We start from the raw sequence: 26493 nt of genomic DNA, 5'->3' as shown, positions 1-26493 counted from the left end.
TCAGAGAAAATGTGTTGGGAATAAAACAACAAAGCATGGTTGGCGATCTGGTATCAGAATTGGCATTCAGGACTAAATGGCCTTTGGTCCAATTTAGCAAACATTCTCATGTTAGGAACCAATTCCCAGTATATCCAAAGTTTTTAAGGATTTAAAATCTCAACAAATAGTCAACCAAGCAGTGTTTTCTGAGCATGTCAAAAGACTGGTGACACGAAGAAATGCGTTGGTGCAAATCTTTTATTGACCATTTAGACACGTCCATTCATACATCTCTGGGACAAATGCAATGAACTTGCCACAAAGCATTAAAGCACAAGAAACCCAAAGTTCATTAAACATTTACAGTTTTTCATTTCTGTAATTTCTTCCTCCATCTAAACAAAACATCTCTGCAGCAATCAGACAAGTATTAAAAAAGGAAAATGGAGAACCCATCCTGTAAAAATGCAGATGTCTAAATTAACCGTACTTCCAGGAAAGAACAAAGAAAAAAGTAGTTCACTTGAAGAGAATGTGGCTCAAGTCTTTGGATTTAAAAAACAAAAACAACTCCTCCCAAAAAACACCTTTCCAGAGGACCTGGCCTTCTTGGGATTTCTGGGAGAAATCTTGTAAACAACCTGCAAACATGAAAAGCTAAGCCTAGAGGATATTGCTAGGTGGTGATTGGCAGTTTTTTTTTGGGGGGGGGAGGGACAGGTCATGACAAGTTGTATCTGGTGCAGTGCAGCACCTTAAAGCTGCCAGCAGTCCCATTAAGCTGAATACAATACCTGGACTGGTGGCAAGGAAACAATATTTCCAGCACTACCCAGCCTGCATTTCTAGTAGGACTTCCTCAGCAAAGAAGTTTACCAACCAATATAAGGATTGATCGTGCTGATCCCAAAGTGGCCAAATGAAGAAAGCCTACTAGGAAATGCATGATTACTTTTACAAAGGAAATTTATGTTTACATGGCAGGGAAACGGAAAACAAGACAATGCTGTGTGTTGACAGTCCTCCATAAGGCTAGAAAACCTGTTAAGTCTGAAAGCCCTAGACAAGTGCCAACATACTAGAGAACCCACCTACTTGGCATAGGACCACCTTTGCTTTGCTTTCTTTGCATGCTAACATTGCCTACACCACCTCTGCTCTGTCCTTAAGCATTCTGCATTTCCTTGCCGATCTTGTAGCTGAGGATTTTGTTCCAGTCAATCTTGGTGCGGGTGACAGGCAGTTGGCGACGTAAGGCTTTGAACGTGGTATCTGACATTGTCTGATAATTTTCACTGATTGCTGTCTGTAAACAAGTTAGTGAACTAGAGGTTAGAGCTTGATGCTACATAAACAAGTTCCCTTAAGACTGGTTATCTCTTGACATGTTTTAGCTACCCCTTGGTACACTCAGCCAACATGGCCAAACAAATGGTAGAAGTACAGTCATACCTTGGAAGTCGAACAGAATCTGTTCCAGAAGTCTGTTCCACTTCCGAAATGTTCGACTTACAATATGCAGCTTCTGATTGATACGAAGCTCCTGCAGCCAATTGGAAGCCGTGGAAGCTCCATTCTTTCGAAAGAACGTTCGAAAACCAGAACACTTACTTCCGGTTTTCAATCATTCGGGAGCCGAAATGTTCAACTCCCAAGGCGTTCAGGAGCCGAAGTACGACTGTACAGTATAGCCTTTTTATGTCACCTCAATGGAAGCTTCTGAGTGAAGGCTTAAACATGAAATTAGTACACTGTACAGCAAAGAAAGAAACATTAGGACTCCTTTCTTTGGGGAAAGGCCACACTTCTTTAGTAGTGTATCTGCATACAGGTTTCAGGTTCAATCTCAAGCACTTCCAGGTAGGGCTGGGAAAGTATCCTGCCTGAAACCCTGCCAGTCAGTATAGACAGTGCAGAGTTAGATGAACCAATGATTTGACTCTGTGCAAGGCAGCATCCTTTGTTCCTTTAAAAAGAACCCCACATGAAATGTATATTTTCAGGACCCACACTATTTCTTACAATGGTAATTTTTGTAATTGTAAATTTTAAAACTGTTTTTCATGTTGTAGTTTAAAGTGTTGCAATCCACCTGGGACCTTAAGGTGAGCTGCATGGTTAAGAATGACAACCAAGAGCCAGACTAGTGGTAACAGAAGATCCATGTGCTTAAATCCAGAATTGTTGCAATCATGTAGAAAAAAAAAGAATGGGAGTGATTGGATTTCAAAAGCAAGAAATAGCCTCTTCCTACACAACGGATCTGCTGCCACACCCTACTTAACACGGTCTAAAGACTGTCAATACTATTGCCACATACTGATCTGGACAGGGCTTCAACACTCTACTGTGTACTTGGAGCCACTCTTAATTCTGAATGACAAGTGTATTGTTTCCTCCAGTTCTGCTATGATACTTCCCCCTCTCCTCCTGCATATGGAACACTGACTGCACCAGTGCAGCAACCTTTGAACATCATATATGAGATCACTGAAATTGCTATAGCTCACACTGCTCATGACTGCAGACCTGGGCACAAAGTCCACAGGTAGAAGTGTTGCTGCCCATTGTAACAGCTGAAAGCTGGCTCTCCAAATCTGTGTTTCTCTGCAAACCAGAGATAAGTAGCTTATAACTTTCCTGATCATGATATAAATACACTGACAACTGTATGATGTCCCTGGAAATTGTAGATGTATCCAGTAGACATGTAAGGTAAGTGTCTGAATTTGTACCACTATATATAGAGGGTGCGGTATAGCGCAAGCACTAGGGGCCAGATTTAGAAGCCTGGCAGGCTAGAGGTTCTGTGCCTTACCTACAGGCTTATGTTCTGGAAATATAGACATTTGCAATTACAAATTATTCTGAAATAACTTAACCAACAGTCATGCCCTACTGTCTATTTCATTGGGGGTGGGGAGGGAGCCAGGTCAGAAACCAGGCCCCTAGTGTACATTACCATGATGGGGAAAGTATCCATTTCCTGGAGTTATGAGTCAAATAATTAAGAATGGGAATGGGGAAAAGAATTGTTGCTCATGAGTTTCTGTTCTCAAGTCTACTCTTTATAGTTCCATTCTATCGTTATATTCACTTTTAAATCCTGCCCCAGATCTTTCTTTATTAGGCAATTTGCATAATTATATAAACCCTGTAATTATGCTTGCAGTGGAGGCTGGTCCATTAGGACAATTGAGGCACTGTCCCACCAACTAACATTTCCTCCTTAGCCACCCCCCTCCCATCTTACAACCAGTCCAGGAGGTGATAGCAGCTGTTGGCTTCTTACCCCTCAGTCTCAGTGTTGCCTTTGCAGAACTTAGCAAGGAGGTGGATGGGGAGCAAAACTAAGATCAGTTGGCTCTGCCTGTCATTGTCTCTGGCTCCACCTCCTGTTGGCTTCTTTGCCTTCTGTCCTACCAGACCCCATGGGCACCAGCCACATGTATGACTGTATAGAGAAGAAAGACTACATTCCTTATCAGTTATGGTGCATCCAGTAACTAAATAAATACATAAATGGGGAGATAATACACAGATTATCATAGGGCATTGCATGAAGGGCCATGAACGTGGGAAACTTGCTGAAGTTCGGCAGGTCCAGGCAGTGCCTGGACGACAGACTGCATGGGAATCCAATGAAAGCCGCTACTGAGTTCTATTACAGAACGAAGTTGGGATATAAATGCAATAACTGGATGCAGCTTAGAATATAAAATGTTCTTTCCATAATCTAAAAGTGTTAATTTAAAACAAATATTGATAAAGAGCAATACTCTTACCTGGTACTCATTTTCTGCATGCTCAATGATTTTAATAAACTCCTTGGCTGTTTGGACATCATTCTATAAAGATGAACAGGCAACAATTAGCATATCAACACATGGTCAACATCTTAAAGTTCCATGGGGAACTCACATTCCCACCCAAGCTTTGGAGTGAACATGAGTACCACAGCTCCCAATCCCTCAAGATATAGTCAGTTATAAACATTATATTTTGATTTATTTTTAAACAGATTACTGACTAATGGAATTGGTTAGTGTACCTGTTAGTGTTTTGAAAACCACTACAGTGAATGTTTTAAAATTCCTTTGCTACATAGTTAAAAAAATCAGCAAGTTTTAGGCAGAGACTGCTGTCCTTTAGGAAAACACAACTTAAGAGATCAAACATGTGACCTGATCTCTCTCTCCACCTCCCCCAGCAATACACTGAAGATTAAAATTTTGGGAACAGGGAACGATGATATGTAATCTGGAACTAGATTCAGGTAGGTAGCTGTGTTGGTCTGACAAAGTCAAAATAAACAAAAAAATTGTCCAGTAGCACCTTAGAGACTAAGTTTGTTCTGGGTATAAGCTTTCGTGTGCATGTACTTCAGAAACACTGAAACAGAAGTCACCAGACCATTATATCAGATCACCCGTCTCCTACGACCCTTCTGAGAAAAACCCCACCCCACCCTCCCACTATATATAATGGTCTGGTGACTTCTGTTTCAGTGTATCTGAAGAAGGGTGCATGCACACGAAAGCTTATACCCAGAACAAACTTGGTCTCTAAGGTGCTGCTGGACATTTTTTTTTTTTAATGTATTCTGGAAATTATTGTGCAAATTGGACAAGTATGCGTCAGCACTGTTCCAATAAAAACATGGTTTCTTTGCAGTTCTGGGATTGTGATAACATATATTGAGAGAAAGTATGAATGTGGTACAGCATGTAGATAAAGCTGTTGTTCCTGACATTAAGCCTGGAGAAAGAATACTTCCTGAAGCCTGGAGTGTTTCTTACAAATGCCCTGCTGCCCACAAACACTCATCAGCAACTGCTTGGATATTTGAGTTTGGCCTGAGTGATAGAAACAGTCCCACTCCCAAGGTCACACAGTTCTCCCGATATCCATGTGTTAGGCATGAATATCTGCAGGGCCTATGCATGTAAATTTCTAAGGGAACTGAAAATGTCATCCTAAGAAAGCATACACATGTAGGCTCCCCCCTGCAGATGCCAGGGATGAGACCAGAGAAAGCAGCATAGTCCTGCAGCCCCTTAATGGCAGAGCTCCCTCAGAGAAACACCCCCTCAAGCATAGAGTGGTTTTGGACATATGAATTCATCTATAGAGCATGCCTTCCTGCATTGCTCCTTCTAAATAAGCAGTTCATGGTACTAGTTTTCTACTTGAGAATGGTACTCACTTCAGTAAAAGCCTTCCCTCTTTTCCCCCCCAGGTTTGGAAGTAAAATTATATGTAGTACAACGGAAACTTGCTGCACTCACCGACACTGCTACAGAATCCTGTATGTCTTTGTGACTCACCAGCTGCACATTACCATCTTCATAGTAATGCACCTAGATTAAAATAAAACCCATATTTTAAAGTAGTATTTAAGCCTCTAGCACTGCCTGGGGGACTATGTTGTGCTAAGTACTCTATAGGCAGAAGGGAAAGCTCCACCTCCCAACCCCAAAGCTAAACATCTCAACAGCAGTTTAACCTCTTCTCATAATATGCATCATTTCCCAAAAGTCTTTTAAAAAATGATCCAACCAATATCTTTTTTTTTGGACAGCCATTGTATCATGAAGAATCACTATGGCCAACTAGACAAAGACTTTGCCGCCGATAAGCTTTTAAAAAGGCTCAGTTAGTCTCAATTTCAATTGTATTGTAGATAAAGCAGAATACAGGGCTTTGTTGCCTTAAACACCAAAGTGGGGCTGCATCATGCTCCAGCACATTTCATCTTGGCTATGCAAATCAGTGAGAGCCTTTTTATGCAGTCAGGCATGTTAACTTGTAGCTTCGAAAGTTCTACTCTGGGAAGGTACCAACCAACAAAGCACTAATTTCATCATTCTAGACTAAACCGAAAGGTTTTCTTTAAGCCAAGACATGTAGAAACTGCTGAAGGAAGCCTCATTGCATTTGCTGGCATTGCTTCTGTATAACTGACCTGGATCTTGAGCACTGCAACCACCTGAGCTGTAGGTGGTGTGATGGTAAACTTCCATTCTGACCTCCAGCGCCCATTCCTACACAGAAACAGAGCAGACACTTGCCGTGACCAAATAGCTCCTTAGAGCAAAAGTGAACTGGACAAATCCTCCCTCCACCATAGGTTTATTGAAGCAGGCTAATTGTTTACTAGTCTCACTTGTTCAGGCAGATTTGCTTGGAATTTATATAGTTGACAACTCCTATGCAGATGAACACTACTTCACAGCTGAACTCTATCCACATTCTGAAAGCAGAGCTTCCAGTGAACTACTGTTTTTTTTTAACTATAATGAAATAGGCAAAATTAAGTTTTACAAAAGAGCACTAGGAGTGTGCTCTTAGTCCAAAACACAAATGATTTGCCTGTGGTAATTTATTCTGACAGTAGATTAAAGCAACAGTTAAGGCCTTTGGGCTTTGAAACAAGTAAGGCTACTGCCTCTCTTCTGATTCAGCTAAATTAGATATTAAATGCCTCCTTGTATTTCACATGCAGGTTGGTTTTTTAAAAAATTCTGAGTCCATAGATGGGACCTGATTATCAGGATCACAGGCGACAAAGAAAGCCTTTCATCATGTGCTTTGGTTTTGAGGAAAATCCTTCCTTTTAAGGTGAGACTTGCTCTGGGTGGAAATCCCCTATTAATGCCAATGGGTGATTTCACACAAGCGCAAATGCCAGCTTCAAAGGATGGAAGGGTTAAATCCCCCCTCTACACCTGCTACGATTAAGATTATCAGCCCCCACCTGATGTTATTTGCATTTTTAATGTCCACATAGTTTGGTCCAAAGAAGAGCAGGTCTGCCCCTGAGGAATTTAAACTTCCAGAGAAGATGGTCCATTAAGTCACAGCAGATAGTTCCCTTTTTCAAGCCATGAAGGATAATATGGACCAGTGTGGATTAATTTGTGCTGAATAAAGATTATGTATCAGAGACATGCTTACCAGAAGTTTTTGGGCTGAAACTGGTGACTCTCAATGCAAGCAATGACTGTTGGCTGTCCATCTATTGTCTTACTGTAAACCTATTTCCAGAAGAGAAGCTTACATAAGAGAACACAAAAACTTCAAACTCACCTGGCTTTAGATATTATAGCAGCAGAGTGGGATACACTTTTCTGTAGGTTTATTCCAGGCATGGCCCACCACCATGAGCAGCAGACAAATTGCCACCCAATTGTCATCTCAATTTCAGTCAGATGACAATTGTAAAGCAAGAGCTATGCAAATGCTCCTGTCCATGTGCTGACAGACTTGTAAATAGTGCATCAATACCATGTAATAAACCCATGGAAAAACAGTTCCCATGCAACAGCTGTAACATCCAAAGGGCACCCAATTTCTTGGTAAAACCAGTTCTAAAGAGCATCAGGCTGACACACAACAGCCTGCTTTCCTGACTAATGATGTGTTACTTGGGTGCTAATTTGTTATCCTATACTCCCTTTTTGCCTGCATATCCAAATGGATTTCTCTTCCATTTTGTTTAATGTCAGACATACACTGTATGTCATTTAAGCACAGCACCATTTTACACTTGTCCTTCTGTCAAGGGGGAAAGGGAGGGAATATTTTGGTTCCATTTTGTAGCCAGAATAGGGAAGATGCTGGAGTTGGTTGAAGCCTATAAAATACATTTCAAGGTTATTTAATTCAGCTTTCATATTTCTAGGCCATGTGTAAGTAGCACACACACTTTTTTAACCTCCCATTGCAACACAGAAAAAGCAAAGTGCTACTATTGTTAGCTAACGACATCTATGTCACTGGTAGAGTCAACTTTTTCTGTTCTTTACATTAGTCAACATAAGAACAATGAGTCACCAGAGAAGAACATTGGATACTTAACAGTACAGAAGCCATGTGGATAGTGATCTTTCACATAGGCCCTTAGTGCACCATCACAGGCATCCCTCCAGGTCTTCAGCGCTGCATCTGTGTCCTCTGGCTGGGGATCACTTGCTTCTTTCCTTAAATGATCAAATTTAAAGGAAAGCTTGTTCCTTGGGTCTAGAAATCGACCATTACCAAGATCACCATGTTCCGTAATTAAAACCTTAAAAAGGAAAAAAAACCCATTATAGTTAGAACACTAGCAAGCCATTGTGAGTGCACCTTCCTACAGGCTTCCTTGGCTCTTGTTTCAGGTACAGTGGTATCTCGGATTACGAACTTAATCCGTTCCGGAAGTCCATTCTTAAACCGAAATCGTTCTTAAACCGAGGCACACTTTCCCTAATGAGGCCTCCCACCACCGATGCCCTTCCACCGTTTGGATTCCATTCTTTCTGGTTTTGCAAAGTTCGTAAACAGGGCTGTTCTTAAACCGAGGTACCACTGTACATTAAAAAAAAAAAGATAGATCCTTCTCTGTTTGCAAGAGGGACCCTTGAGAAACATTAAGTAACCCAATTCTGAAAGGGACAAGTTAAGGAAAGGCAGAAGCACAAAACTGGATCATATCAGTGGCTGATGCGTAACCCTGCACCACCACTAGCTTCCTGGGAAGGTGGAAAACCCCTATGAGGCAAGCATCTTCCTCAAGGAAGAGACTACTCAACAGCTTTGCTGAACAGGAAGCCTTATATCTCTTTTCAAACTCAACATTAATTAGTATATTCTCCATAAAACTTGGTAAGCCCTCCCCCTCCCATCATTGTCACCCCACCTCAATGCCCTTGACGAAGCATTTTCTCCCTTTGCTCCAGCTGCCCTCTTCTTGCTTCACTACCTTGCTGGTATCATCTCTCAAGTCCACCTTCGGACCTGAAGTGCTTTTGAGGCTGTGCTGGATACCTACAGTTTGTTCAAGATGATACTGCCTTAAAGGCATTAAAGCCAGCCATGCTTAGTTGCTGCTTGACGAGTCAGTCCTCTGGGGGAGTAAAGAAATGGCAAGAGGTATGGCGGGGGGGGGGGGGGAGGGAACATATGGTTGAAGCACATTTAAGGAAAGCTTGTGCACATGATGAATCACCTGCTTGCTTTCCCCAACATGTAGCCAGAAGTCACATTCCCCTTAGCTGGGGTGCAGTCTTGTCTTCACCCTATTCCACCCATCCTGAGGCTATAGAGCTTCCTGTTCCTGCAGGGGGAGTTGGAGGAGGTTTTGGGCAATAAGCAGTGAAGCCAGCCATAATCTCTCCAGCTTCTCACCAAATTCAATACTTTAAAGCAGTACTGCGCCACATTTTAAAACAGTACAACATTTTTTATATTGCTTTAAAATGCAGGCATGCTCAAAATTCTCTCCTTCACCAAACACATGATGTCCAGTGCCAATATATGCAACCTGAATGACATCCCAAGATCTCTAACCTTTAATCATTCCCACAAGAACAAGCATTTTGCGAGCATAAAGGGGATGGGGGAGACCAGGCACAGAAGAGGTCTTAATATCTAGTTACACATGAAGTTCAATATGCAAACACCATGGAGAATCGAAAGGAGAATAATTTACCTGATCATCATATCCTTCTATCTTCACAGGAGTGAACTGATCCATGTTGTACTGGGCAAATGCACTGTAAGAGACAGAAAACAAGTAAGAAAATATTAGATCCTGACTCTGCAGAAAGAAAACACACATAGCCCTACTGTGTTCAAACATATTTGCAAATTATGGCCCTCTATTAATATTTCACCACTGCAGAAAACATACAATTTCTATAGTTGGCAGGTTTATACTGAACAAACTCCCATCAGTATTGAAAACAATTATATACAACAATCCCTCCATCCTTCCTATTTCAAGCTTTACTGAAGTGGTTTATGAACAAATTGCATAGCTTGAGCTAACACAGATAAAATAACATAAAATAAGGAGTACTTACTGTGCTGCCCCTTCCCTAAGAAGATTGTCATTGTTAAGCAGCAACCGGACATCTAAAAAAGAAGAAGAAAACATTCATACAGATGAGCAACAATTGCACTGCTTCAATATAATGTTTACTAGCACACAGATAAATGTTTGAACAACAAATTGTTTGGATTGGATACCAAAAAAAATTGTTCACAAAAAATAGTTCTCATTTTTTTGGAATGTGAGAGCTTTTAGCAGAAAAATAAAGAAAGTGTGTTGCATTTAGAATATCTTCCGATATACTAAGTACTTCTGAAAGGTATTTCCTTTTGAGGCAGTATTTTTCTTAGTACAGTATATGTCAAAGAATTAGGTTTCAAAGAGTTAAAGAATTATTCAGACTGGAGTGGAGGGAAATCAATTATACGCCCATTTTTAGATGGTACCTAAGCATATAGCTGACTACGTGGGTGGGAATCAGAACCCCCCCCTTTATTTCTTAAACAAAAACCAGGCTAAAATTCTCTACTACAGTGATAAAAAGGTAAAGGTAAAGGGACTCCTGACCATTAGGTCCAGTCGTGACCGACTCTGGGGTTGCGGAGCTAATCTCGCTTTATTGGCCGAGGGAGCCGGCGTACAGCTTCTGGGTCATGTGGCCAGCATGACTAAGCCGCTTCTGGAGAACCAGAGCAGCGCACGGAAACACCATTTACCTTCCTGCCGCAGCGGTACCTATTTATCTACTTGCACTTTGATGTGCTTTCAAACTACTAGGTTGGCAGGAGCAGGGACCGAGCAACGGGAGCTCACCCCGTTGCAGAGATTCGAACCACCGACCTTCTGATCAGCAAGTCCTAGGCTCTGTGGTTTAACCCACAGCACCACCTGCATCCCTGGATATCAAAAAGGAGCACACTGGAGGACAGATACCCTTTGTGTGTGAAATTTTGCATTTCCATGAATGGCTCCAGAGAAGACCAATAATCTTGAATGTTACTACGGAGGCAGTTGACAAAAATACAAGTGCTACTTGGACAGTTCAAGCACGGCTCCTGAACACCTTTTCTTTATGAACTACTGGAGGTAACTTTATGTTGTGAACTGCCCTGAGATCTACGGATGAAGTGCGGTATACAAATTTAATAAATAATAAGTAACAACAACTGAAGTTCCCACTTTACATGTATATTGGCACCATAAAAGCATTCATGTTCACTCAGCAGGAAGCAGCATATGTAGTTTTATCTTCCTTCCCAGCTACTTGAACCAGGCAGCAGCATAGCAGCTATTTGTTTGCATAGCCCCAATTGCCCTGTCACACAAAAAATAAGATGTTGGGGAAAGGCCTACGTATATAAAATGCAAGACCACCAAAAGCCAAGACACTCACAAGCAATCTGCAATTTTTGGTACAGAAGACATTTTAAAAGCGAGTTTATTTATTAAAAACACCAAATTCCCTATTTCTGAATGACAGTAACCCCAACAGCAAGAACTTTGGTCTTAAATAGTTCAGTATCGCCTCATAGGCATTCAGTGATTATTTTGTTAACTGATAAAATGGAGAACTTATATGAATCATTTCGGTTTTTTAACTTACCATTAAACACTTCATTGAATTCCCCAGGAGGTGCATGAGTGATGAATTTTGCAGCTATACGCACCTGCAAATAAATCAGATGGGCTTCAGTCTGTGCTCTTAAACAGATATTTAGCAGTGGCTGCAGTTGAAGCCACACAACATGCATGGTTGCAACAGGTGCAGCCACAGCAGTGTCATATTGCAATCCAGTTAACAGTGCAAACTGATGCCCTTGAAAGTCCCTGGTTATCCTATTTGAGAAACCCCGAACTAATTAGTTATGTTCCTCTTTTGGGGGTGGGCAACAGCAAACTGCAACATGCATAAAATGGGCCACTGAAAGACTATTAAATCACAGGGGACAATCAAAGTTAGAGCTTCTGTACCTTTCTCAGTCATGTATACAAGGTTCAGATTTTCCATTTTATGCAGGATTATGATGTTGAAACTTCCTCATTAACACAACTGCTACAGGTATAGATACCCTAAAGAAGAGAGATTGTCCCTTCTGGTATTAAAACAAATTTATTATGATCTACTATCTGTCGTCATGTCCTCTCTTCCATATAAACATACACAATGTAAAAATTTAACATCCCCAAAATTTGTGATCGAGATCCTAAGGTCCACGTTATATATCAACAGGCCTAGTTTTCACATCAAATGAACATCCAAGTAAATCGAGTCAAATGGCACTCAAAGTGAAAAAAATATTTTCAAGTAATAGTTCTTTTACTATTGATCATAAGATGACAGACTTTGGCAGAAGTAATAATAATACTCTACTGTTGACTTCAGGAATATCTGCAGTTCTGTCAGATTGCCTCAAAGGTTGTTTTTTTTTTAAATGGGATTCAGACATCTATGTGCTTACTATATATCTCCCACAGTCACCAGTTGCCTGTGATGCAATTCATTTGCTGAGGATGCCTGGTTAGGAAAGCAAATGCTCCAGGTCAGCATTAAATCAGAACAGTTATGAGGTGACTGAGGGACTTCAAATTCCTCCTAAAGTACAAAGGATACCAATCTAAAGAGATATTAGGGATACCTAGATTAGAAATGAGTACAAGGGATTGAGATTGATATAGGATGAGTTTCATGTTTTCTAGGCTAGAAAAAGATGGTTGAATAAAAACTTCATTGAAAGTAATACATATACATAAAGCAACAAAACTTTCTCTGAGGGAAGCAAACATGGGATTACAGCCATAGATATTAAAGCCCACTTCATATACAGGCGGTGACCATTTTAGGCAGGTCCAACTGATATGCGATTGTGATGAGCAGGTCCTTTTGGACCCAGAAGACAGTGGAACGGGGTGTGGCGTGCTTATACATGCTCCACCGACATGCATGGAGGCTGGGAACAGAACCCCTGCATGAAATGATTACTGTAGGCTTCCTCAAATTCGGCCCCCCAGATGTTTTTGGCCTACAATTCCCATGATCCCTAGCTAGCAGGACCAGTGGTCAGGGATGATGGGAATTGTAGTCTCAAAACATCTGGAGGGCCGAGTTTGAAGAAGCCTGGGTTACTGCCTGTATTCAATTGTCCTACACTGGTGAACAAGCTGATCTATGTGAGTTTCCCAAGCGGCATTTGCTCAGCAAAAATACACTCCCACCATCACACAAAGCTACTATCTATATGCTTTTTCCAAATTTTAACGCATGTCAGAGGGAAAAAAAAAAACACATGACGTGGATCCAAGGCAGATTTAATTGTATTTAAACATTGGCATGCCTAGTTAGATGATAAAAACAAGCTTTGTTGTTGTTGGCATTCGTCTGTCTCAAGAGAGAATGGTGTGTGCCTCCGGGAGTGAAGTCAAACCACTGTGTTACCAGCAGTGAAGTGACCTCCTGAGGGTGCAAGCCAGGGCAATGTGTATGGAGGTCCTGGGCTGCTCAGATGACAAGACACCCCCCCCCCTCGCTGATGTGGTCCAAAGGAAAGCAAAACGATACATTTGGCACCAGCTTAGCTGTACAAGGTGCCATACAACCGTCTTAGGGTCTCCATTCTGGATTTGTGGATGGTTTACCCCTTAGCATTTTCTTCTCCCAAAGATATCCCTCAAGGCAGCAGAGGTTTAGGCTCAGAGTACAGTGGAACCTGAGTTTTCGAGCATCTCGGAAGCCGAACGATTCGGAACCCGAATGCTGAAAACCCAGAAGTGAATGCTTCCATTTTCAAACGAGCCTCGGAAGTCAAACGGCTTACGAAGCCTGTTTCTCCATTTTCTCAATGGAATTTGCTGACCGCCCATTGCATCTCAGTTGTTGAACATTTCGGAAGTTGAATGGTCTTCCGGAACGGATTACGTTTGACAACCGATGTACCACTGTATTTCTTCTCCTATGGCTACCTTCCCAGGTAGGCAAGCCCCATCTGCCCCTCATTTCCCTCTACAACATGTGCAGAAACTACCTTCTTGACCACTAGACCCGCCATTTGCTCATTCCACCAGAGCTTGTCTTTGCATGTAGGGGAAGTCCATGTAGGGTTTGAAACTCATCAGTCACCCTCACCTGGTTTAGCCGGCCATTTGAAGCTGTTTCCTGGAGTGTGGCCGCTGTCTCATGCTGACAGCTTCTAGGTGAAAGCTGAGTGCAGGGCTGGGACCAAAGGTGGACAGACTTCCCCAGAAGAAGCACAACGTGTCCCCCACTAGAGGTACTTCCCCTCTCCCAACCTCCCATGTAAGAATCATTGGACCTGAAACAGATGCACAATTGTACTGTCATGATTCTAAGAGCACCGCACAAGTTGGCCTTATACATACGGCAGCACCATATTACCCAAAAGAAACCTGCTCCAATCCTCCTCCCCCCCCCAAACGCCACCCACATAGATGTAGCCCTGAGAGGCACATAGCTGGGAACAAAGCCTCCTCTGCCTTTTGGTGTATGTAACAGAACTAGAACACTGTGTCTATCATATCATAATGCCAAGGAAGAAAAGGGACTGCTATATTTTGATTCTGAAACATGAATCTGTATAAAAGAAGAATAAGGAATGGAGTATATCCTCCCACCACTCCCAAGCTGCCACCGCTGTTAATTGGGGGGCTGGGCATTAATAATTCCCTGGTGAAAATTACTGAAAAGCAACGTCTAGAAATTAGTTTACCCTGTAATTTCCCCCAAGACTTTCCAAAGCATTGCCCTAGATGGCTCCTTCAAACTATAGCATGTGCTTTTATTAGAAAGTGCATCTGTAAGCAGTAAGCATGACGCTCTGGTTGCATTAAAGCACTCCTACAAATACTGTGCTCAAAGAACATATTACTTTGTCTAACAAGCACCAGGATTCATTTCAATGGAGAGTATCGGATCCATTTCCCCTCATTTGACCATCTTCACCTACAATTATCTCTCGGGGTATCCAAAAAATAACAAGCAGTCAAAATGAGAAACTGAAAGAGGGGGGGGGGGGAGGAATACAACCCTTTTGCGGTCTTTTATAATCCAACTAATAGCAATTTATTAAAACACAAATCTATTGTGGACACAGTCCTATCAAATTCATCACAGGTACTAAAACTTTTTTTGATTGTTTTCAGATTTCAGATCCAAACTCAACTAATCAAAAAGTGTGTGTTCATCAGTGTGCTGAAATCTATTTTCATTTCCATTCTCTCTGACAAGATACCTATATCAAGTTATGAATGTGTCCAAGCAGCAAGGGAAAAACAAACATATACATTAAATCACACAGCCTTATATTATTTCTTTAGAAAAATAAAGGCATAGCAGCTATGGCTAAGCTAAAAAATAATGCATTTGCCTTTGTTAAACTGAGCAAAGTTCTAGTTATTTGGTGTGGTAAGGACTATTTTCAAGCTTATCAACAACCTGCAATTTTGACTTCTGTTTTCTTAGCGTACTAATGCAGACAGGTCCCCATCTGCTTCAATTTCACATGAAAACAAAGCTGGAAGAAATTGATTTCCCTTCTCTGGAGCAGAAAATGCACCAAAATAAAGGTTACTGTATTTGGGTTGTCATGGGTACATGCAGACTCTACATATTCAGACAGACTGCAATCGAATATTGTGACTACAGTAATTCTAGGCTTTGCTGAATTAGCAATTCATTGCCATGTCCTACAGCAATCTTACTAAATTTAAAGCTGAAATTCCCAATACATAACCTGCAGGTTTTAAACTATGCAATGTATCCAAATCAACACTTCCTTGTAATTTCTTACTATACAGATTCTAGGTTTCATGGTGCCCTCAGCCCAATTTTTTTTGCATCTCTTTACTATGTGAATAAGAGACGTGGGTGGCGCTGTGGTCTAAACCACAGAGCCTAGGGCTTGCCGATCAGAAGGTCGGTGGTTTGAATCACCGCAACAGGGTGAGCTCCCGTTCCTCAGTCCCTGCTCCGGCTAACCTAGCAGTTCAAAAACACGTCAAAGTGCAAGTAGATAAATAGGTACCGCTCCGGCGGGAAGGTAAACAGCGTTTCTGTGCACTGCTCTGGTTCGCGAGAAGTGGCTTAGTCATGTTGGCCACATGACCCGGAAGCTGTACGCCGGCTCCCTCGGCCAGTAAAGCGAGATTAGTACCGCAACCCCAGAGTCGTCCACAACTGGACCTATAAGGGTCCCTTTACCTTACTATCCGAATACCGTAATTTTGCATAAAGAACTCTTTGCTGTGCACTTTGTGAACTGTTTTCACTCAGATTTAAATTAAGTACTATAAACTGAAAGGAATAGCGTTTGGACAGTGGAGAAATTAGCAGAACTCAATAAGTCATTAAATGCCAAGACTGGGCCTACAGTATAAAAACAAGGTCTCATTTGCTGCTGTTCAACTTTCTGTGTCATCTGCCATAGTAGCCAAAGTAAGCTAAAGTAAGCAAAAATGCAACTTCTGCAGATTAGCAGCAATCACTGAATGGAGTGGATGTCTGTTTCCCTATCTTTCTGGCTAGCTTTAAGATGCTTGCCCATGACCAGAGAAGAGCTACAAAAATATGTGCATACTTACACGATTTGCTTATGTGCAACTGGAAAGAAGGGACAAGAAACTGCCTAGTTACCATATTCGATCTCAGACAAGTATTCACACACCTTGTTTCTCATATCCTGCTGTCAAGATGTCATAATCATGGATATTCCACCCCCCTCAAATTTGAACACTATACGATAAAGTTCCAGGAGCAAAAGAGTCCATCAAATCTATCTGTAAAGCGATCAGCATTTTGCATTTCCACTTCCTTGCAAGTGACTTAGTTAGAAGAAAACTGAAACAGAAAGGTAGGTATATGCCCTGTATTAGCTGCAGTAGTCTGTACGGTATGCGCTCTCACACACATACACCCATGCCATTCTTTACCTGGCATGGTTCTCTCAGCTATGTTGCAGATCAAACAAGCATTTTCTTCCAAGTCACTAGCTAAACACTTGGGTGGAAAGCAAATAAGATTACCTTTATTAGAACACTAGAAGGTTTGATGATTGTATTTCCTCAGAAAGTGTCTAGGAGCCACAGGTAAGGTGAAAAAACTAACGTAACTACACTGAACTGTATGACACTGTTCCCGTCACTCAACTGCTTCCACCTCCTGCCTCTAGCACAGGACAATTATTTCCTTACATTTTTATAATTCATGTATAACCACACCTACTATTATTTGATCAAACAAATTCCATAGCCTGGATGTAGCACTCCTTTATATTCCTTCCCATGCGAGAGGTGCTCTGATGGCATAGCAGAAATGCAAAAGAAAAAATTCCCTGGGTCAAAAGCATATTCCATTAAAGATCAAGAGACATGTTTGTAGACTGGACAGGCAATAGGATAGCTGAAAGTGATTGAGAAATATAGCTTCCTATATGGCACACACATTTCTTCTGCCCCAATGCCGACCCTGGCGAATTGCTTTGAAACGTGTAAAACCTGTTTCTCCAGGATCAACAATGAAATTTATACATAGGAGATAACAATCCTTTCAAACTGCTCCTCAGCTCTCCACAAAAATCGCTTACCTGTGATCCTGAGAGAACAAAATGAGTACTGTGGGTTCAATACTACATTTCTTAGCAAGGAATGTTATTTTGTTAGGCTAACAATGTTGGGATTTCTCCTACACTGGGGAATTCCTTCAAGGGACACTGCAACAGCTGAAGCGCAAAATAACGTTCATAAGGGTTGTCACTTCACAGGAACAGCACAATCCCCGCCACAGGTTGTCGTGACAATAAAACAGGCAAGATTAAGATGTAGTAAATAAATACCGGACCGGTAAAACAAATAAACCGGTAACTAACTATCAGGCGATCAGAGCGGCATCGTAGATGAGCGTATGCATTTCCCATAAAGCAAAGGAAGATGTCAATAAAACGGGAAATCGGGGACAGCCTGTCATACAATTTAGTCCCCCATCAGTCGAAAGAGGCACTGGCGAATGTTCTTGCAGTTGAACTTATTAAAAGAGACACGGCGGGTGGGGGAAAAAAACGAGTCTCTCGAAATCGAGGAAGTAAAAGGAACCTTCAGCTCACGAGGCTTCACACTTTCAGGAGCCTTAGAAACACCAGCAAGAAGAACCGAGGAGGAGGATACCGCTTCGCTATGTGCACAAAATAATCGTTTTGTGCCCGAAGAACACAGAAACAGCCCTCTGCTCTTCCCCGGACAACTTATTACCTTCTCTTCATCCGACACCCGATCCTCAAAGTCCGCCATTTTGGGTTCTCTAAACCCAGCCCCACCTGTCAGCCCAGCGCAAAGCGCGCTGGGAATGGGGGCGTGGCTGGAGGCGAGGCACCACCCAGCCCACATGTCAATGGTGAGCGATGCGCTTCTTTGCTTTTCAGGGGATCTTATTGAAGCGGACAGGCGCCATCTTAGGTACGGGCAAGCCTGCCCTTTTAAGTCAAAGCAATGCAACTAGGCGGCCGCTACTCGCTGTGTAGAGCTGAGTGACGTTTACGCTCGCCATGATGGATAAGGGCAGAGCTACTGTAATGTGGAAGGAGTCGTCCGGCCACGCCCATTTAATGCCCCAGGGCGCAACCCTGCCCAGCGCTCAGATTATATCGGAGGCGGACACAGCGTACCGCAATTCAGCAGCCCAGTTCCGTTCGCCGGACAGCATGTGGATTTCGCAAGGCGTGCTAAAAAATGCCTCTCTGTCTGCCCCCCCCCCTCAAACACCCATCATCCTGAAAAAGAAAGGAAAGTGGGAGAACGCCATTCGCCCAAATTCCTAATGGTTAAAAACAGGGACTATCAGGCTACATTCTTGTATCTGCGTGCTGTGCATTTCACATGTACAGCATGCATTCAGTGGAGCGCACTTAGTTATTAAAAATGTATATCCCGTTTGTAAAAAAACCCCAACCCTTAAAGACCACTTTACAATTCCAAGCAGAAAAGCAATAATAAAATTTTAAGAAATTCCCACGGGGGGGGGGAATCAAAAATCGGAGCCGCGTCCCTTTTAATGAAAAAAACTGCACGGGATGGCAGCCCTTAAAAAAAGGGAAAGAACAAAAGCGCCCCTTTTAAAGCAGGCCGGCGGCGGTGGTGTAGCCCCGAGGGGTCCCCGCGAAGGCGGCTAACAGGCACGTGCGCGGGGGACAAGAGACGGAACAGCGGGCGCGCTCCCGCTTCTCCCAGAGTCAGGCGGCGGCGCGCCCGGCTAGTCCCTCCCTCCCTCCGTTCCTCCAGCCAGCCAGGCCTGAGCGAGCGAAGGGCGGGAGTCATGGCGGAGAGTGGTCCTTCTCCTGTGGATGGGGATGCGGCGCCTTCCTCCTCCTCCTCCTCCCAGCTGCCCAGCCACTGCCCTCGGCGGTGGGAGAGGCTGAGACTGGCGGGGGGACCCTGGGCGCGGGCGCTGGCCCTGCTGGCGGCGCTCGGGCTCCTTTACTTCTTGCGAGGCCCGCTCCGGCTGCGGGATAACTTGGCGGCAGGTGAGGGGCTGCTCGGGGGGAGCGGGAGGGGAGAGCAGCTCTGTGGGCGCTGAGGGGACTCCGCCGCCGGGGGGGCGCGGGCTGGCCCGCCTCCTTTCCCTCCGCTGCTATGGACGTGAGGGGTGGGGGGCTTTGGGGCGCCCGGTTAGGGGTCTGTTTCGGCTACTCGCTGCCCCTCAACTCTTCAGCCCTAATCTCAGGTGCTTGAGGTGCCGTTTGTGGAAAGAACTCTGCACGTGCTCCGTGAAACTGGCTTTACGCCGCTCATTTCTGGGCTGAGCCCTGCGGGTGAAAACAGGCTTCTCTAGAGCTATGACTTTGCCTCACACTAAAATCTGGGATGTGCTTACCTTGGGGTTGGTTGCATACAAATACAGTTTTCGTAAGAAGGGTCGTATTATCAGAAAGGATTGGTTCTTGCAGGTCTCCTGGGCTCTGTTCTCCTTTGTGTTTTGGTGTGTATTTAAGTGCTTCTGTCCTTCGGGGGCCTCATTATTTTTTGTCAAGCTATTTGTAAGCCAAGTTGGTTTTAAATCTGGTTCTCCACTTTTTCTTTGTGTCTGTTTATTTTAAAGATTGCAAGTCAGTCTGTAGTCCATGATTTCTTCCCTTTGTCAGATTTTTTTTTAAAAAAGCTTTCTATCATCTGTTGCTGTCTGCAAGCCCTGAATGATGACAGCATCTATACTACCAGCTGTCAGATCCGCTGTGTCATCAAAACAGAAAGAAACTAGACCTGTTGTTTGAAAGCTGCAATTTACACACAGTCACTATTCTTTTATTAGAGCAGTGAGCTCCATACTCCCCTTTTGTTGCTTTTTAAATTGCAGGCCTTACATAGATGCTAAGTCTCATAATATTTTGTTGGTCCAAAGTTAATGGTTGGGGAGTCAAAAGCACACTCTTAAGTCTGCAGGCCAGGATACAGCATGACTTACAGCTCAATCCTCTCCATGTTTATTTAAAAGTAAGTGCCATTATATTCAATGGGACTTATGTCATATGGTTACATCCTTAGTATCGGGTATTTTAATAAAACATCCCAAAGCATGATGATACATGCATAGGTAAAGGTGACTGGCCCGTTAAGTCCAGTCACGAACGACTCTGGGGTTGCGGCGCTCATTTCGCTTTACTGGCCGAGGGAGTCAGTGTTTGTCCGCAGACAGCTTCCAGGTCATGTGGCCAGCATGACTAAGCCGCTTCTGGCAAACCTTCCCACTAGAGTGGTACCTATTTAGCTACTTGCACTTTGACCTGCTTTCAAACTGCTAGGTGGGCAGGAGCTGGGACTGAACAACAGGAGCTCACCCCGTCGTGGGGATTTGAACCGCTGACCTTCTGATCAGCAAGCCCTAGGCTCAGTGGTTTAGACCACAGCGCCACTCGCATCCTCAATACTTGCCTAACTTCAGAACAATGTGTTCATGGGTTAAAGTTCTAGGGAATGAAGGAGAGTCTGCTTATTTATTTGCCTGGTGGGCCTACTGAGTTTTGCCATACTCAGCACATGAAGCACTACATCAAGTTAAGTTGACTTTTACCTTAGGATCCCCCTCAGGGCTTAATGTACATGCCCTGCTTTTAACTTGGTCTTAGTTTGTGTGTTTAAGACTTTGTCTCTTGCATTCTGTGGTTTCAAAAGCCCAGGAAGGTAGACTTGTTCAGACATAACTAGCTATACTGGTTAAATTGTGAGACTGACACTAATATAAGAGCTGTCAATTTCTCATTGTCAACATACCATATTCATTTTCTTTAGACTTTTTATCTACTAATCTCTTGCTAAATAACAATCAGTAGGCCTAACCCACAAACAAGATTCAGTGTTGTAGGTTGGTTAATAAAATGCCTCAGGTAGTATCTGTCTGGATTTTATGAATCAGTCCTAAACATGCATATTCAAAAGTAAATCTTACAGAGTACAATGAGATTTACTTCCTGTTAGCATGCAGCAGTGTTAGTTTACCTTTGAGCTGCTTCAGATATGTTGTTCCTACATGGAAATAGATGTTTGCAATGATCTGTATTCAAATTTCTCACAATTACAAGGAACCCTTAAGTGTTGACACTTCTTGGAAGATTACGGCTTAATTTTGAATACTTTGAACCCTTGTTACAAGAAGCACATTCTATGCTCCATGCTAAAAGAAATGTTTGTGCCCATTCTAATAAAAAATGAAACTAGTGTCTATTGTTGTTTATTAAATTTCTACACCGCCCTTCATTCTAGGATCACAGGGCAGTTTACAATGTAAGAACACAAAACTGCATAACATAGTAACAAACAAAAACAGTTACACTCCCTCACAGTTTTAAAGGCTGCAGATGGCTTAATTAGCCAGAGGCTTAGGAGAAGAGGGACATTTTCACCTGGTGCCTAAATATATGTAATGAAGGTGCCAGGCAAGCCTCCCTATGGAGAGCATTCCACAAATGGGGAGCCACTGCAAAAAAGCCCATTCTTGTGTTGCCATCTTCTGGACCTCTCATGGAGTGGGTACACAAAGAAGTGGCTCAGATGATGATCACAGGTTCTGAGTCTGTTCATATGGGAAGAGGCAATCCTTGGGGTATTGCAGTCCTGAGCTGTTTAAGGCTTCATGGGTAAAAACCAGCACTTTGAATTTGTCTCAGGAATTGATTGGCAGCCATTACAGTTAGACCAGGATTGGCATTATATGCTCAAACTTTCTTGCTCCGGTGAGCAACCTGACCGCTGACTTCTGCACCAGTTGAAGCTTCCTGTTTTCAGAGGCTGCCCCACATATAATGCATTGTAGTAATCTCGGTCCTTATTTAAATATATCTATACTGCTCTTCACAAGGCAAGGTACAACACACCAATATGTGTTTTCAAAAGTATTTAAAATTGAGCAAATATCCATAATTCCCCATATTTTACTCTTTACAGATTTAAGTTAAAGCTATTAAACTTGTGTTAAAACTGTGGTTTGCTGTTTTGGATCCTTGTCTTTGACTGTATCTAGGTTAAGAGAAAGCTAAAATATCAGTTAAAACATTTAGGGTTAGCTGTTTGAACTCAAACTCATGGACTTCTTATGAAGCTAAACATTGAACAAAGAAACAAAAAGTACTTAACACAGCACGTAGTGAAATTATGGTATTCTCTACCATGAACAGTGGTGATGCCTACCATGTTGGATGGCTTTCAATGGACTAGCCACAGTAGCTAGGTTCTAGCTCTGCTGTTGGAAGCAGTACAGTATGTCTTTGAATAGCAGTTTCTGGGAATCACAGGTGGGAAGAGTGTTGTGTTGTGTTTGAGTCCTGTCCAGCACTTTTAGCTAAAAAGTCTACTTTAACATTAATGGTTTTCCTCTAACATTCAAAGCATAGCTTGCCTGGGTTACATCATTTCCAGATTCAGACTTTCCAAAAAGTACCCACAACCAACGGAGGAATTGATACTGTGTAGGTGTGTGCGTGCGTTGCTTAAGTAATGTCATCTCAGACACTGAGAGGCAAATGTATTGATTGACAAAGCTTCCCTTTTTCTTTGACAGTGACCATTTTCTTGAGCACATTGACTCCAAAATTCTATGTTGCACTTACTGGGACATCTTCTCTGATATCTGGTCTGATATTTGTAAGTAATTTTCTCTATTTACTCATGCTGGAATTTTTGTTGATCCTACAGAACCAGAAATATAGTATGATCGTGTCTTGTGCAGGGATTGCATTCCAGGGATGGCACATACATGCAAAAATGCATATACTTGAACCACCCCCTTCAAACCACCCTCACAGGGCCATCATGAGCTTCCAAGCAAGGCAGAGACCTCTTAAGCTCTTCATCTTGCTTACCAGGCTCTGGAAGGCTCTCATGATATTTCATCTGGCCACTCAAGTTCCTGCAATATCTAACGAGAGCCTCCCAAAGCCTGGTAAGCAAGTCTGAAGGACAAAGAAGTAAGAGATTGATGCATACTCAACCCTAAATTTTGGCCTGCTTTTAAGACTGTTATTAAAATGTCCAGGAAAATGTCTACAGCAACTAAGAATAGGTCATGTCTGCATCCACAGTACCTTTTTGGGATTTTTGGAAGATGAGGAATAGTTATTGTGAAATGTGATGCATCTGTGTTTACAGTGTTACAGATTAATTTTTAAAATTAGACTTTTGTAAACTGCCAGTCTGAAGATGAAAGTTACCTTTGATATGCCAGCTGAACTCTAGGTGGCGCTCCTATACAGAAAAAGAATCCAACATTTTTATTCATTTTGATGTGATTCCTTGCTGGTAACCACAGCCTTCCAAGTAAAAAATGAAATGATTTATAGCATTGTAAGGGGCAGCTGTGACAATAGTGTTGAGCCTTCTGTGGCAGTATTCTGAAGCACATTGCTTAGGCTGCCAAGTCATTTGTGGGACTACGTGCATTGCCTCATTATGGCTGTATGAGGGGGCCTTATGCATAGCCACTGTTGCACTATACAGTGGTACTTCAGGTAACATACGCTTCAGGTTACATACTCTGCTAACCCAGAAATAGTACCTCGGGTTTAAGAATTTTGCTTCAGGATGAGAACAGAAATTGTGTGGTGGCAGCAGCAGAAGGCCCCATTAGCTAAAGTGGTGCTTCAGGTTAAGAACAGTTTCAGGTTAAGAACAGACCTCCGGAACGAATTAAGTACGTAACCAGAGGTACCACTTTAATGCCATTCCATTGAACATAAAATATGCATATTAGGAGCAGTGTACAAACCAAAAAGATGATGAAAATATTATCATTTGCCTTCAGGCAGTTCTTGTTCATCTTGAGTCCACCAGCATATGATTTATGGCACCCCATGTTTTACCAGAGTTGCCCAGAGTAGCATTTAGTTTTTTTCTGGATCCTACTTGTTGGGGCCAAATCTCTGACATAGGACATGCCAGTTCTGAGACCCCTGTGCAGCACTGTGCTCAAAAGGTAAGATGAAACCTGTCTGTCTATTCCTAACCCTCATGCAGTGCCACAAATAAATGTACACAAGTGGTTGTAGGAGGGGTGTGCTATCACAGGGTAGTAAAATGACCAAAATCAAGTGCATAGCATTAGAAGAAAGACGGTTAAGTCTGCTTCCCTGGATTAGTTTTAATTTGAAAAACATAGGATACTATTTTTAAGCCCATATTTTCCATTGGAAGTGGGGCAGCAGCTCTGTGGTAAGAACCAATAGATTTCTTGGGCTATCTTATATCTCCATTACACTTTTGTTTACAGAGAAACAGGAAGTGGCTGAAATTTGGGAGCATTGCTTACTACTTTGCTGGTGGCTGTGCCCTAAAAGGGCTTTGTTTAGAAACAATTCTTTTCTATCATATTAACTGTGGGCAAACTGTCAACCTTTGCAGAAAGGAACCATAAATATAATTGCGGGCAGCCTATTGTTTTGTGAGCAAGTGACGTGACTTGAGATTCTTGACCCAATGGTTTATTGTATATTTTTCTGTTTCTCACTGCAGATATTTGAATGGTGGTATTTCAGGAAATATGGCACATCTTTCATTGAGCAGGTATCCGTGAGCCATTTACGACCACTTATTGGAGGAGCAGAGAATACTAATTCTCCACAGGCAACTTTCTCTGCCACTAGTGGAGAAAATGAGACAAGCAGGCAGAGTTTGTCAGGTGATTGCTTCTAACATCTGGCTTTGTGCAAATGTATTTCGTGATAGCTGGCCTTGGCCAAAGCCTTTAAATACAATTTATGTTTTTTTTTGTAAATGGGCTTAGCTTTGCATCAGGTAATGCCTTTGTCTTGCTTAGGAAAAACAAGAGAGATAAAGTAAATCAGATTGGGCAAAGCCTTTTTTAGTGGGGGCAGGTGAGTTGTTGAGTTTAGTATTTTATTTTCCACAACCCCTTGCAATTTCCAAATCAATATGATTTTTAATTTTTTATAATAGATATCTTGCCTTTATATATTTTGCTATATAGATCAATGTGACAAGTGGCTTTTGTTTTTGTTTTTTGGAAAATTGCTTGCTTTGCACCTACGTGTGATAGAAAAACTGTTTTCTTGAAGTGGTATCTCAATTTAGACATTCATCCAAACTGTAATTTGGGCTATCAAAAACAAACCAGGGTTTCCTCTGTTTCCTCTCTTCTTACTTGGGGCTTTCCCTTTTTAAACTTTCTGTTTAACACCATTAACACTGGTAATTTGTCATGCCATCCACATTTTAATACTATGGTTAGGGCTTGCCATGCCTGCTTCAAACAATTGTTTATGAATCTAGTTTTGAAAGCAAGTGCTAGCCATCATTTCAGATTTGCATGTCATGGTAAATTATGACTACTGCAGACCAGAAAAGGGAGAAACCAGAATGTGAGCCCATGATTATTTCTGATTCTGTGGAGGAAACATTTTTTTAATATGTGGGGCAGTTCAGAAGTAATGATTTCATATTTATTGAACCAAGATTCTTATGGTGAACCAGGCCTCAACACACAAGGCATATAGGTTAGAAATCTACAGTTCTGGCTTAATTTTGAGATTAAACTGTTTCCTTTTACAGAGTGCAAAGTATGGAGAAATCCCCTCAATCTCTTTAGAGGAGCAGAATATAGCAGGTATTTTTATCTTTGTGATATTAGTGTATAGCCATTTTTGTAAAATAAATTAAAATAGAACTAGAGCTTCTGGTTTGTCAGAACGTTGTAATCTTACTCTTTCCTGTAAATTCCCTATATAAAGACAAAGATGGATCTGTTTGGATAGATGATTCATTTCTAAATGCGTCCTTTAGGTTGGCATGTAGATACTTAAATGGGAGCATATCCCACTGGCTTTCTTTTGAGTAGATATGCAAAGAATTGGGCTGTTAATGAAGCCTCTTTTCTTTTTCTTTCTTTTTTTAAAGATATACATGGGTGACTGGAAAGGAGCCACTTACATATTATGACATGAACTTATCTGCTCAGGATCACCAGACCTTTTTCACATGTGAAACGGACTCAGTTCGACCTTCAGATGCAGGTATCAAATGTATCTCTTGTATGAAAGATAAAAAGATGTCTGGCCATGAATAGTTTTTTATGTTGGGAATGCTTGTTCTAAATATCTTTTCTAAGTCTCTTTTGTATTTGATGGATAATTTATGCTATTTTTCCTAATGTTTCTGATCTCTTGGGATGGAGAAACCAGGATGAGAAAAACAAACCT

At 42.1% G+C, this 26493-nt stretch overlaps 2 protein-coding genes across 3 annotated transcripts in view; one reads left to right on the top strand and one right to left on the bottom strand.

The window, feature by feature from the left end:
• Positions 1–222: 222 nt before the first annotated feature.
• Positions 223–18188, bottom strand: CAPZA1 (capping actin protein of muscle Z-line subunit alpha 1). Its single transcript, XM_083617568.1, has 10 exons — positions 18050–18188; positions 11400–11463; positions 9828–9879; positions 9455–9518; positions 7844–8050; positions 6940–7019; positions 5948–6026; positions 5271–5342; positions 3768–3830; positions 223–1288 (listed from the first exon to the last, which is right to left on the bottom strand). The coding sequence occupies exons 1-10, from the start codon at positions 18182–18184 to the stop codon at positions 1148–1150; spliced, it is 957 nt and encodes a 318-aa protein (XP_083473694.1). The 5' UTR covers positions 18185–18188; the 3' UTR covers positions 223–1147.
• Positions 18189–19027: 839 nt separating this feature from the next.
• The window catches only part of ST7L (suppression of tumorigenicity 7 like), a 40385-nt gene continuing 32919 nt past the window's right edge, over positions 19028–26493 (top strand). For both annotated transcript variants that reach the window (XR_014549028.1, XM_083617460.1), the window contains exons 1-5: positions 19028–19317; positions 22845–22927; positions 24791–24956; positions 25847–25901; positions 26192–26307. Coding sequence is in view for 1 of the 2 variants with exons in the window: in XM_083617460.1 (XP_083473586.1) it covers positions 19110–19317; positions 22845–22927; positions 24791–24956; positions 25847–25901; positions 26192–26307 (628 nt within the window). In the remaining variant the exon portion in view is untranslated. The remainder of the gene's footprint in view (positions 19318–22844; positions 22928–24790; positions 24957–25846; positions 25902–26191; positions 26308–26493) is intronic.

This window comes from Podarcis filfolensis, assembly GCF_964270895.1.
Source record: "Podarcis filfolensis genome assembly, chromosome: 6".
Taxonomy (NCBI): Eukaryota; Metazoa; Chordata; class Lepidosauria; order Squamata; family Lacertidae; genus Podarcis; species Podarcis filfolensis.
Note: the sequence above shows the minus strand (reverse complement) of the source record. Positions and strands in the feature narration are given on the sequence as shown.